The sequence below is a fragment of the Caloenas nicobarica genome, chromosome 25 (assembly GCF_036013445.1).
Source record: "Caloenas nicobarica isolate bCalNic1 chromosome 25, bCalNic1.hap1, whole genome shotgun sequence".
Lineage (NCBI taxonomy): Eukaryota > Metazoa > Chordata > Aves > Columbiformes > Columbidae > Caloenas > Caloenas nicobarica.
The window spans coordinates 4,725,200-4,737,220 of NC_088269.1; the positions used below are offsets into that span (position 1 = coordinate 4,725,200).

General features: G+C 62.6%; 2 protein-coding genes across 3 annotated transcripts in view; both read left to right on the top strand.

Annotated features, from left to right (window-relative positions):
• The first annotated feature begins 2,412 nt into the window (after positions 1 to 2,412).
• On the top strand, positions 2,413 to 5,159 carry EGR3 (early growth response 3). Of its 2 annotated transcripts, XM_065651707.1 has the most exons (3): positions 2,870 to 2,940; positions 3,534 to 3,637; positions 3,958 to 5,159. In XM_065651707.1, exon 3 carries the CDS (start codon positions 3,966 to 3,968, stop codon positions 4,995 to 4,997), a length of 1,032 nt encoding a protein of 343 aa, XP_065507779.1. In that variant the 5' UTR covers positions 2,870 to 2,940; positions 3,534 to 3,637; positions 3,958 to 3,965; the 3' UTR covers positions 4,998 to 5,159. The 2 variants fall into 2 exon arrangements, with proteins under 2 accessions (XP_065507777.1, XP_065507779.1); XM_065651705.1 differs by lacking the exon at positions 3,534 to 3,637 and having other exon boundaries at positions 2,413 to 2,940.
• A 5,370-nt stretch (positions 5,160 to 10,529) lies between these two features.
• BIN3 (bridging integrator 3) overlaps positions 10,530 to 12,021 on the top strand; it is a 37,876-nt gene continuing 36,384 nt past the window's right edge. The window contains exon 1 of the mRNA XM_065651742.1: positions 10,530 to 10,581. Within this exon, the coding sequence (XP_065507814.1) occupies positions 10,574 to 10,581 (8 nt within the window). The 5' untranslated portion in view covers positions 10,530 to 10,573. The remainder of the gene's footprint in view (positions 10,582 to 12,021) is intronic.

Genomic DNA, 12,021 nt, shown 5'->3' on the forward strand with positions numbered 1-12,021 from the left:
GGCTTAGCAGCACACATCCCTCCTAGCCAGGCTTCTGGTCTAAACCAGGGCCCTTATGATTCAGGAGCTTTGAACCAGGCTTAAACTCTGCTGTCAGGAGTTGGGGTTATCACTGCACCCGCAGCCCCAGCTGCCCCAATTTGGGGGGGGTCCCAGTGAGGAGCAGGTACCGCTCAGGGAAGGGATACGGGTGCACATTTGGATGCTTATGGCACCGTCACCCCTTTGCTCACAGTGTGGGGGGCAAACACCCACCCGGGTCAGTATGAGCCAAATACAGGACTCGGCTTCCTCAGGAAGGGGGGAAACTGGGATGCTCCATTGCGGGGCGAGGAATCAGGTCGGTACCCACTTGCTCCAGTGCAGCGATTCCCAACGCAAGCCCCACCGGTGCCTGCCAAAAAAAAAGGCCGAGAAAACCCTCACCTCCCCGCTATAAAGTCTGAAGGAACTGGGAAGGAGTAGTGGGGGTGTTATGGGTCGGGAGGGGCGGCCCGATTCTGGGTGGGGGGGCGTGGGAGCCGGACACGCAGCGGGAGACCCGCAGCATCCCCAGGATGCAGCCGCGCTCCGACCGTGGGAATGCGCTGATGGGGAATGGAGGAGCGGGGAGGGAGGGGGGGCTCGGCAGGACACCCCCACACACACCCTGGTGCTGCCCCGGGGGGGGGTGCGGGCGGTGGGTCCCCCCCTCCGCGCAGCGCTCCGCACCTCCCCAGCGCCGGGGGCACCGGAACCGGCCGCCAAAGAAGGCAGCGGAGGCGGGGCCGGATCCAGACCTTGTATGGCGCTTCCCCTCGGCCTCCCGCCCGCCCGCCGCCCCGTTCCCCCCCCCGCAGCCGCCGCCGCCGCCGCCGCGCTCCCCCGGGCCGCGCCGGGCCACGGGAGGGGCGGGGGGTGCGCTGGGGTGGGGGGGTGCTGCGGTTGAAAGGGTGCAACGGGGGGAGTGGCAATGGGGGGGTGAAAGTAGACTGGGGGTGCAAAGGAAGAGGGGTGACCTGCAAATGGGGGTGTGATAAGGGTGGAGGGGAGCTGGAAGGGATGGGGGGGGGGGCGGGCTCTGGGAAGGATGGAGGGGCTCTGCGGAGGGTGGGGGTGCTTTTAATGAAAGCGGGGTCCTGCGATGGACGGGCATCGCTGCAATGGGTGGGGGGCCTGCAATGGATGGAGGGACCTGAAGTGGATAGAGCACACGGGCCAGCATCCCCCCGCACTCATAAGCAGGCCACTGTGGGGGCCCTCTGGCCCCCCGCACACCCAACACATGCTCCCCGCCCCGATCCCTGCACACCGCGGCATCCCCCACACCCCAAACCCCGAGGCTGCTGGCACTGCAGGGCCAAAATCCCCGGGCCCCGCAGCACCGGCACCCTCCCCCCGGCCCCCCCCGCAGCCGGCAGCGGGTGCCCGGGCCCCTCCAGCTGCAGCACTCCCGTAGCACGGATTTCACTCCCATTGCAAAGCCGGCCCTGCAGGAATTGGGTAAGTGGAGCTATTGCAACACAGCATTTTTCCATACATTTGCTATATAACTCGGAGGGTTTTAAAGATAGCATCAGTTGGCACACTTAGCACGAAACCACCTAATTACTGACGCCTTGGAAGTGCCAAACTTTTAAAGGGGGGAGGTGAGGTTAAAAATCACAGGCGACCAACAAGTGTTACCTGTTTTAAAGTATTCAAAGCACTGCTCTCCGTGGGACCCGCGGCATGGGGAGGGGGCAGCTCGGTGCAATGCCATCTCCTCTGTCACCACTAGCCAGGGAGGGAATTTTAGGCTTCTGCAGCTCCAGCGCCTTCCCCGCTGACCATCTCCTTCCCACTGAACTCCAGGCTCTGCCTGGCGCTGTGGTTTCCCCCGCACATCACCCATCCCGCTTCTCCCGGGCTGCGGAATGGGGTTTGTGGCCGGTTCCCCCCTCCTCCTGCTCTCCAGGGAGCTGGAGGGGAGGTGGGATAAAACCTCCAGGTAAGAGCCTGTCCCTGAGCATCCCCACGGGAGGACGCGGGGACGGGCATGGCTGACCCCGCTCCTTCCCGGGGGGGACACGAGCGATCCGGACCGGCACCGGCCCCTCCGCGGGGGAAAACGGCACCGCTCGGCGGGTGGGGGGTGTGTGCGGAGCGGGAGACCCCCGCCCGGTGCAGAGCGCCGGTGTCCGGTGCAGGATGCCCGGTGCCCGGTGCAAGGTGTCCGATGCCCGGTACCGCTCTCCCGGTTGCCCGTTCCCCACGCTCGCCGGCCCCGCTTCCTGCTTTCTAATGTTCCATTGTGCGGAGCTTCCATTGTGACGTCTCGGCCTCGGCTCGGCTTTGTCTGTCCATATATGGGCAGCTACGTCACGGAGCGCTCCCGCCGCCCGGATAAATGGGCTGCGGAGTCCCCGGCGGAGCAGTCGGGCGGCAGCGAGGGAACCTGCGAGCGGAGCCGAGCGCGGGAGGGAGCGGGGCCGGGGCCGGGGAGCGGGAGCGAGCGAGAGGAGGGGTTAAATCCTCCCACCCGCTTCTACAACCACATCTGCCAGCCAGATCGCCCCCTCCCCCTCGAGGAAACACCACCAGGGACCCACGGAGGACCGCGCCCCCCCCGCGCCCCCTCCTCCGCGGCCACCCCCGGCTCCCCCCCCCCCCCCTCCTCCTCCTCCTCCCCGGTCCCCCCCCCACCCCGGCCCCCGCCCCAACTTTTTCTCTTGCATGATTTCCCTCGCACGGATTTGCCACTCGGATGTTGTTTCCTCGGGAGCTGAGCTCGGAGCCACGTTGAACCAGCCTTTTCCTCCAGTGCTATGACAGGCAAACTACTGGAGAAGCTGCCGGGGACCATGAACACTTTGATGAACCAATTGCCTGACAATCTGTACCCAGAGGAGATCCCCAACTCTTTGAATATCTTCTCCAGCAGCAGCGACTCGGTGGCTCACTATAACCAGATGGCTGCAGGTAAAGAGGGGGGAAGGAAAATGGGGAGAAGAGGAGGGGGGGGGAGCCGGTGGGGCGAGGAGGAGGACGCTGTGGGTAGGGTGTCATGGAGCCTCGGAGGGAAGGGAAGCGCTGGGGCTGGGGAGCGTCCCCCCCCCCGCACCCACCCACCCCTTTCCTCGCCGTGTCTCCGCGCGATCGCTGCAGGGCTCCGCCGAGCGCTGCTGCCGAGCCGCCGCGGCAGGTACGGGGACGGCGGCCGGGCTCCGCGGGGAGGAGGACACGGCGCTGCGGGGAGCGGGGGGACGGGACGAGGGGAGAACGGCCCCGGGTCCCCGTGGCGCGGAGGGGCCACCCGCCCGCGCCGGGATCCGCGCGGGCGCGGAGGCGCCGCGGCCGCGTGTGGCCGTGGCGGCCGCCCCCCCCAATCCCCGCAGCGTGGGCTCCCCGGGACGCGGCACCGACTTTCCCGGAGCGCGGGGTTGGCGGAGGGGGGGGAACGACGGGATGTGGGGGGCACAGGTGAGCGCCGAGGGTGGAGGGGGGTCCCCTTAAGCCTCGCCGGGCTAAACCCCCCCCCTCTCGTGTTTCTCCTCGCCCGGGGCTCGGCGCAGGGAAGGCGGCGAGTCGGTAACGGCGTCGGCGGCCGCAGCCGGCTCCGCGGAGTGCCCAGCGCTGCCGGGGGCTGGACGGGGAGGAAGCCTACCTGTAGCCGCAGGTACCTCCTTCCCCCGGCCCCACCCGCGGGGCGGCGGCGGTCCGTCCGTCCGTCCGTCCCCCCCCCTCGGGGTAGCCCCGGTCCGCTCCCCGCGGGGGCGGCGGGGGCGGCAGCTCGGCCCCGCATCGCCGGGACCCTCGGCAGCCAGCGCCGCAGTACGCGGAGAGCGGAGCGGGAGGGAAGCAGCGAGGGGTAGGAGGGAGCGGGGCCGGGGGGGGGCCCGGCGCATCCCCGGCGCGTCCCCGGTGTCTCCCCCACCCCAGGCCGGGGCGGCGCGGCCCTCCCGGCTCACCCTGCCCCGCTTCTCTCGCACTTTGCAGATAATGTTATGGACATTGGCTTAGCGAACGAAAAGGCCGGTCAGGAACTGTCCTCCTATTCGGGGACTTTTCAACCTGCCCCGGGCAACAAGACTGTCACCTACCTGGGGAAATTCGCTTTCGACTCGCCCTCCAACTGGTGCCAGGACAACATCATCAGCCTGATGAGCGCGGGGATCCTGGGGGTCCCACCGTCCTCGGGCGCGCTCACCAGCACGCAGAGCTCGGCGGGCAGCATGGGGCCGCCGCAGGGCGAGGTGGACCAGATGTACCCCGCGCTGCCGCCCTACTCCTCCTGCAGTGACCTCTACCCGGAGCCCGTTTCCTTCCACGACCCCCAGAGCAACCCCGGCCTCACCTACTCCCCCCAGGATTACCAGGCCGCCAAGCCCGCCTTGGACAGCAACCTCTTCCCCATGATCCCAGACTATAACCTCTACCACCACCCCAACGACATGGGCACCATCACAGAGCACAAACCCTTCCAGAGCTTGGACCCCATCCGCGTCAACCCGCCCCCCATCACCCCGCTGGAGACCATCAAGGCCTTCAAGGACAAGCAGATCCACCCGGGTTTCGGGGGGCTGCCACAGCCGCCCCTCACCCTCAAGCCCATCCGACCCCGCAAGTACCCCAACCGGCCCAGCAAGACGCCGCTCCACGAGCGGCCCCACGCCTGCCCCGCCGAGGGTTGTGACCGTCGCTTCTCCCGCTCCGACGAGCTCACCCGCCACCTCCGTATCCACACGGGCCACAAGCCCTTCCAGTGCCGCATCTGCATGCGGAGCTTCAGCCGCAGCGACCACCTCACCACCCACATCCGCACCCACACCGGCGAGAAACCCTTTGCCTGCGAGTTCTGCGGCCGCAAGTTCGCCCGCTCCGACGAGCGCAAGCGGCACGCCAAGATTCACCTCAAGCAGAAGGAGAAGAAGGCCGAGAAGGGCTCGACCGGGCAGCCCCCCGCTGTGCCCCCCGCCGCCGCCACCGCCACCTCGCCCCCCGTCGCCCTCGCCCCCGCCGTCACCACGTGTGCTTGAGGGATTGTGGGGCCGGCGCGGTGGCACCCCCTCTCCTTCCTTGCCCTCCGCATCGCTCTGTGCCCGGGGGGGCCCCGGGGATGGCCTCGCCCCCCGGGTTCAGGATGCCCGGGGGCTGCGCTGCACGGGTCCACTCTGCCCGCACTCGGATTGACCAGGTCTAAGCTGCCCGCACCCGGATCCTGCCTGCACTTGGATCGCCGGGACCCGCACTGCCCGGATTGCCCGGACCTGCGCTGCCCGCATCGGGGCTGCCCGCACCCGGATTGCCCGCACTGCCCGCGTCCTGCACCCGGATTGTCCCGACCCGCACCGTCTGGATCCCGGCTGCCTGTTCCCGCACTGCCCGGGGCCGTCCTGCCCGCACCCTCCTTGCCCGGACCCGGCTCACCCGGATCCCCGCTGCCCGCACCTGGATTACCCGCACTTCCCGGATTCGGGCTGCCCAGCCCCGGATTGCCCAGCCCCGGATTACCCAGTCCCGGATTGCCCAGCCCCGGCTCCCTGGCTCCGGCTCTCGGGGCCGCCCGCACCCCGCATCCCCCCGGGGTCCAGCCCACCCGCACGCAGCTTTTCCCGGCTCCGGGGGCTGCAGGTCCCGGGGATCCCGGTTGACCTGGATTCCCGGTACCCGGGATCCGACCCACCCGGTTTCCCCAAGGGTTGGGCTGGGCAGGATCGGGCCCCTCCTGGATCCGACCCACCCGGTTCCCCCCGCCCGGGGCTGGGCTCGCCTGGATGCGGGTGGGGTGGATGGATGGAGCCGATTCGGCTCCTCTCCGCCTCGCTGGGCCTGGATCCGGCCCCCTGGATCCCCCTGGATCCCCCCCCTCCTAGATCCCCCCTGCCCAGGCACCGCAGGTAAGCGGGCTCGGGTCCCCCAGACTGGGCGGGGGGCGGCTCTGCGGGTCCCCCACAACTTCGGGGGACAGCGGGGAGCGACGTCCCGGCAGCAGCTTTTGGGTTTGTTTTTTCCTTTTTTTTTTTTTTTCCCTTTTTTTTTTTTTTTTTTTTCAGCAGAAGGGAAATTCTTTACAGAAACGCAGAAAAAAAACCAACCCCAGTATTTTGCTGAATACTTTTTATAATGTGAGATGTTTTTATTTTATTTTATTTGGTCACTTTAAAACAACCAACCGACTACGGAGGAGAAAAATCAATTAGTCCTCTATTTTATTTTATTTTTTTCTTTCTCCTTCTGGTATGTGCATGTCATTGCATGACTGCTCTGATTTTTTTCTTCTTTTGTTTTAATAAAACTGTGCTCAGACATTTAAGCTAAACTAAGCAAAAATAATAATGACTTTAAAAAAAAAATCTTTGTTGCCAAAAGGTCGTGCTATCCAGGTTTGATGTCTGCATGTGAAAAAAAAAATTAAAAACATACAAAAAATAAAGAGAAGAGAAAGAATGCAGTCTAATTTATGTGAACCGAAAGGAACAAAAAAAAACCACAATCAGGTTTAACCACACAAACCTAAGGGAATGATATTTTTTGAAAGACTTTTGTATAAAGTTGAGTACTTAGAGAAAAAAAAATCATACCAGATGTAATATATTTTGTGGATGTTTTTATTTCTTGGATTTATAGTACCTTATACTAAGGTTAAAAAAATTATGCTTGATATTGTGAAAAGGTGATAATTTTCACACACATTTCATTTGCTCATTTGTCATGTTGTAATGCAAATATGATAGTTAATGCATACAGCATTTTTAAGGGAAAAAATCAGAAATATTGAACTGATGTATTGTTGTACCATTTGCACTGTGAGCAAATGCTAATGCAGTAAATATATTGTGTTTGCTGACAATCAAAATCTGTAGTAAATATCTTTATTTTACCTTGCTTAAAAAAGATCTATATTGGTTTGGAAAAAGAAAAAAAAAAGTCTCTAATATGTACAGAGGGATGTTAAAATGGCTTGAAATGTGCCGGACGGTAGGTGCTGTGCCTCTTTGAAACCTGTTTGTACTTTTTTTTCCTAGTGTTGTATTTTCTTAAATACTTTTTTTTTTTTTTAATTATGTTTTTTTTTTTTAATAACCCAACTTTTTCTCAGCCCCCCCGTCTCCTTCAGTTCTGTTCGCAGGACAAGCCCAGACCAGCTGCCCAGGACGCCGGGTGACCCCGAAGGCGACTGTGTTCTTACATCTCCCCCTTTTCCCGGCCGCGCAGGGATGGGGTGAACCCCGAAGCCCCCCCACCCCAAAACCGCCACATCCTTGGTTTGCCCTTGACCTCGCGTCTTATTTTTTTCCCCGCTTGTGCCACCGCTGCCTTGACCCCGTCACCGTTCCGCCGTCGGTTGCGTCTGTCGGATAACGGTGGGCGAAAAGAGGATCGTGCCGCTTCAGCCGGTAATGCGCCCGCGCCTCTCGCCGCCCAAATCGGCCCAGGTACCGCAGCCCAGAGGGGATTTTTGCCGAGCCGGGTGGCTCGGGTTAAAAATAACCCGCTGGATTTCACAGCCGGCGCTTGTACGGGTGGGAGAAGGAGCGGGACAAGATTTGGAGATTTGGAGAGTGGGCGCACGGCTGGTGGCCCACGATGGTTGAACCCTTTGCCAGGAATGGGCTGGAACCCCGGCTCTCCTGGAGCGGGAGCTGAAGGCTGGAGGATGATGATGGTTTGGGGGTTCCTTGGTCCGCGTGGGTCTGGTTCTGCTGGGCTGGAGCACAACCAGAGTGGTGGAGCATCCCACAGGCTTCCCCTTCCCCAGGGCTCACTGGTGATGCTGGCGGCCGCGTTGGCACCGTGGTTGTTTCTAGGGTGTGGAGGCACCGGCACCGTCGCCAAATTTCCCTGTCTTTCCATTTGCACCCACAGCCGGGCCATGGAGGAGCAGCTGCTCCCCAGCTCCGCCTGTCCTGGGGTTCTGCCGAGCTCCCCGCCTTGGAGAGGCTTTAATTTTGGGGAGAACCCAGGGGAGGAGGGTGCCTGGTGTGGCTGCTTGGTGACTCACGGAGCCTGTCCCAGCTGGGGACGGGATCTTGTGGCGTTGGGGGAATCGGCTCCCGTGTCCCCGAGTGGATTCCTGGGTGGTCGAGCCTTTGGTGACTGTTAAGACGAGGCCGGAGCGGTTGCCGGATTCGGTGTGGGACAGCAGGGGCGGCGTGGGGTCGGGGTGAGCCCTTCCCTCGGTGCTCCGAGCATCTCGGAGGTCCCGCAGTAATCAGGGGCTGCTTGCTGGTTTTGGTGTCCCCTTGTGCGGCTTGGGACAAGCCAAGGCGGGTGCGTAGGAGCCGGAGATGCCACGGACACCAGCTGCTGGCACAGGGAGAGCCACCGCGGCCACCAGCACCATCTGAGGGTGCCGTGGTGGTGGTTGCACCCATCTCCACTGGTGCCTGGTGCTGGAAGACACTGGAGATGCCGGGCATGGGCAGGCGGTGGCACAGCAAAGGCTGCCGGGACGTGCCACAGCAGCGTCACCGCACCCTGGCAAGGTGCCACCCGAGGTGGCTCCAACGCTTTGGGCTCCTTTCCTGCAGGCGAGGAGGAGGAGGAGGGAAGGAGCCCATCAGGCATCGATGGGGCATCGTGGCCCCGGGCTGGGGACCCGGGCGCCGTGCGGGACCCCCCGTGCACGGAGCAGGAAGGTGAGGAGCACCCTTGGGTGGCGAAACGCGTGGAGAGCGTGCGGCACCTTGCACGAAAAATGTTGGTTGCTACGGAAACACGGCACTTTCCATCCCCGTTCTGGGCTATCTGTGTTCTGGGGAGGAGGGAAGGGCTTGCCTGTCACGTACCAGCTCAACACAACTTGCTGCCTTTCCCTTCTCGACGGCGGCTCCGGGTTCCCGAGGAGGCCACCAACACCTCGCTCCTCTCTGCTGAGGCTTTGCAAGTTGTTATTGAAAGCCAAGAGCTCTCCAAGGGATGGGATTTATTTTGAGGAGCAGCACCGAGAGCTGAGACCCCGTTCCCGGGGCTGGGAGCAACAAGGACCCGCACCCAGAAGCTCCTGGTTTGCAGCTGGTGGATCTCGACGGTGCTGGGATCCTTCCCTGAGCTTCTTTGGCCACCAGCTTGGCCTCTCCTGCTGCCCCAGCAGGACACATCTTCTGCAGAAGGTCTGGATGGTTTCTGGATCGCCCAAACCTCGTCTCCCTGTGCCGGTGCCACGCGGATCCATCCCCCCCTTTTTTCCCCATCCCTGGGTCCAACCTCCGCTCTCGGCAGAACCTTTTGGAGGAAGAGCCTGGGGACAGGGTGACATGTGGCAGAGCCTCCACGGAAGATGCTCCTCAAGCCCCGTGGCCATGGCGACACCCGGGACCTGCTTGTCCCAGCTCTGCCCCTTGCAACTGCGTCCCCTGACCTGCGTGGGGTGACACGGTGGGGACAGTGACCAGGAGGAGCAGCGTGTCCCAGTGGGTGGTGGGAACCACCAGCACCAGCCTCCGACACACCCCAAAATCCACCCCTTCCCACCTTCTGACCATGACCCGACGCCGGCTCCTTCTCCCCATCCTGGCACAAAATCGTTTCCTGGGCTCTGTGCCACCGTCCCCCCAGGTTTGTTCCCCTCCCTTGTCCCTTTTCGGCCACCCTGGGCACCATGCCGCCCAGGTCTGTCCCCCCCGCCCCGTCCCTTTTGGGCTAATCCCCTGTCCTCACCGGTGTCGGTGACACCTTCCCAGTTTAGCATCATCCTCCCCGCCTGTAATTACCGCGCTGTTTACCTCCACCTGCTAATTGATAAAGCCACCCCTTGGCACCCAGCCCGGGGCCTCCTCCCCGTGCGCTGGCACGTGCCGGTGTCACCGGGACCGAGCCCGTGTCCCCCGTGGGGACGTCACCCCGGGCTGGCAACGGGGGGCCGGGGGCACCCAGAGATCGGGGTGGGGGTTTGGCTTCGTCCTGCCACCCCCCGGGGTCATGGCTGGTGGGGACAGTACTGAGGATGGGGGGGGTTGTCACCAAAGTGGTTTTGCTGCCCCCGCCCCCCCCAGCCTCCTGCAGCTGGATTTGGGGGGTTTCTCCCCAAAACCGGGGGAGGGAGCCCCCAGGATCGCAGCTGTTGGTGGCTGCTGGGGACAGTGCTGAGGACGGGGTGGGAGTGGGGGGGTTTGGTCGCCAAAACAGCTTCGCTGCCCCCCCCTCCCCGCCCTTGCTCAACCTCCTGCAGCCGGATTTGGGGGTTTTCTCCCCAAATCTGGGTGCTGCTGCCCCCCCAAACGTGGCACCCACCCTTGCTGCCGTTGCCTGGGCTCCCCTGCTTGGGGACAGCCCTGTCCCCCCCGCGCCCTCGCCCACCCCGGGGTGCTCCTGTCCAACACCCTCCCCCCGCCGATCCCATTTTTTGGGGGCATTTTGGGTTTTTTTTTAATTTTATTGCAATACCGCCCGCCCCGTTGCCACACTCTGCACCAAAACTGGACGATTTTAAGCGTTTCCTCCCCACTCGCCCCCCCGGACCCGTCCCGGGGCCACCCGCCCTGCCCCGTGACGTCACGCCCCCCTCCGTGACGTCACAAGCGACGGGTTAACGCCCCGCCCCTCCCGGAGAGAGTTTCCGGAAGGGGCGGGGCCAAGGCGGCGGCACTTCCGGGAGCGGCGCTGGGCGACCATGAGCTGGTGAGTGCGGGACCCCCGGGCCGGGCCCGGAGCCCTCGGGGACCCCTCGGCGGCAGCGCGGAGCGAGGTCGGGACCGGCCCGGGGGTCGCCAACACCCCCCGGGGCTCGGCCCGGCCCCCCGCGGCGCTCGGGGCGCCAGGCCTCGGCTTCTCAGCGCGGGAGCTGGAGGCCCCGGTGCTGGGCCCGGTGTAGGCCCGAGCAGGCCCCGGTGCTGGGCCCGGTTCTCTCCGGGTTCGATCCCGGTGTAGCTGCCCCGAAGCTGCCCATGTAGGCACAGATACGGTATATGGGTGTTTAATACCCGAGGCCGGCCCGGCTTTCATCCCGGGTGAGCGAGGAGCACAGGCACAGCCCCTTTGTCCCCCTCTTTGTCCCCCGCTTTGTTCCTCCCTTGTCCCTCCTTGTGTCCCCGCCTTGTCCCCCGTTATCCCCCCTTGTCCCCCATTATCCCCCCTTGTCCCCTGTTATCCCCCCTGGTCCCCTCCTTGTCCCCTGTTATGCCCCCTTGTCCCTTGTTATCTCCCCATGTCTCCTCACCTCCCCACAACCGGACTCCTGCCCCATCCCAGGCACTGCTGGGGGATTTGGAGGGGGTCCCCAAAGGTCCCTAGTGGCTCCACGAGTCTGAATCGCTGTAAAACCCGCCTGCGGCTCCGCTAAAGTTAAAGCTTTTTTGTTAAAGAAGAAATAAGTTCCCATGTGTGTTTAAATGAGACTTGCGAAGGGCTCAGGTTGGATGTGGTGGTGTCTCTGGTGTGCTGCTCCTGCACGTCCTCTCAGCGCTTATTCCATTATATTAGGAATTAATCTTGGCCGCTCTGTGCAGTTTCTCATCCCAGATCGTCACGTAGGGCAACAGGTGGAGGATGTGGTGGTTTGAGAAGAAAAAGGCCTTCCCTTGCCTGGCGGTCTCAGGCTGAGTTTGGTGAAAACTGAAGATTTGTGTTGGGAGTGGGGGAAGTTGTGTTCTGGAAACATACTTCAGCAGTATAACGATGCACACGCAGGTTCCTATTAAAATGAGACCTTTTGGTTATAAAGACACACTTATCCACTTTTATTCTGCTTTACTCGTCTTGGGGCAGCTGCATTTCTAGCCAGCATTGGTTAATGAGGGTCTCGGAGCCGCTGTTCACCTGGGCTGCCCTCGTGAGCTCTGCTTTTGGAAAACCCTGTGTGGTAGAAGAGACCTGCTCTACTCTCCTGCTTTGAGATATAAGAAATAAATATTCCCTTCACATGATGGATGTGGAATAATTGGGGTGCAAAGCGGTGTCGCTTCCCCCTGTGCTTCTCAGCATCCGCCCGACTATGCTGCTCCCCAGGGACGTTGTTTGGGGACTGGAGCTTACGGCTTCCCTACGATACATGTGTTTTTTTGAGAGATCGGGTGGTTTTGCCTTTTTCTGGGGAAGAATTAAAGGTCATTGCTGGAAGGA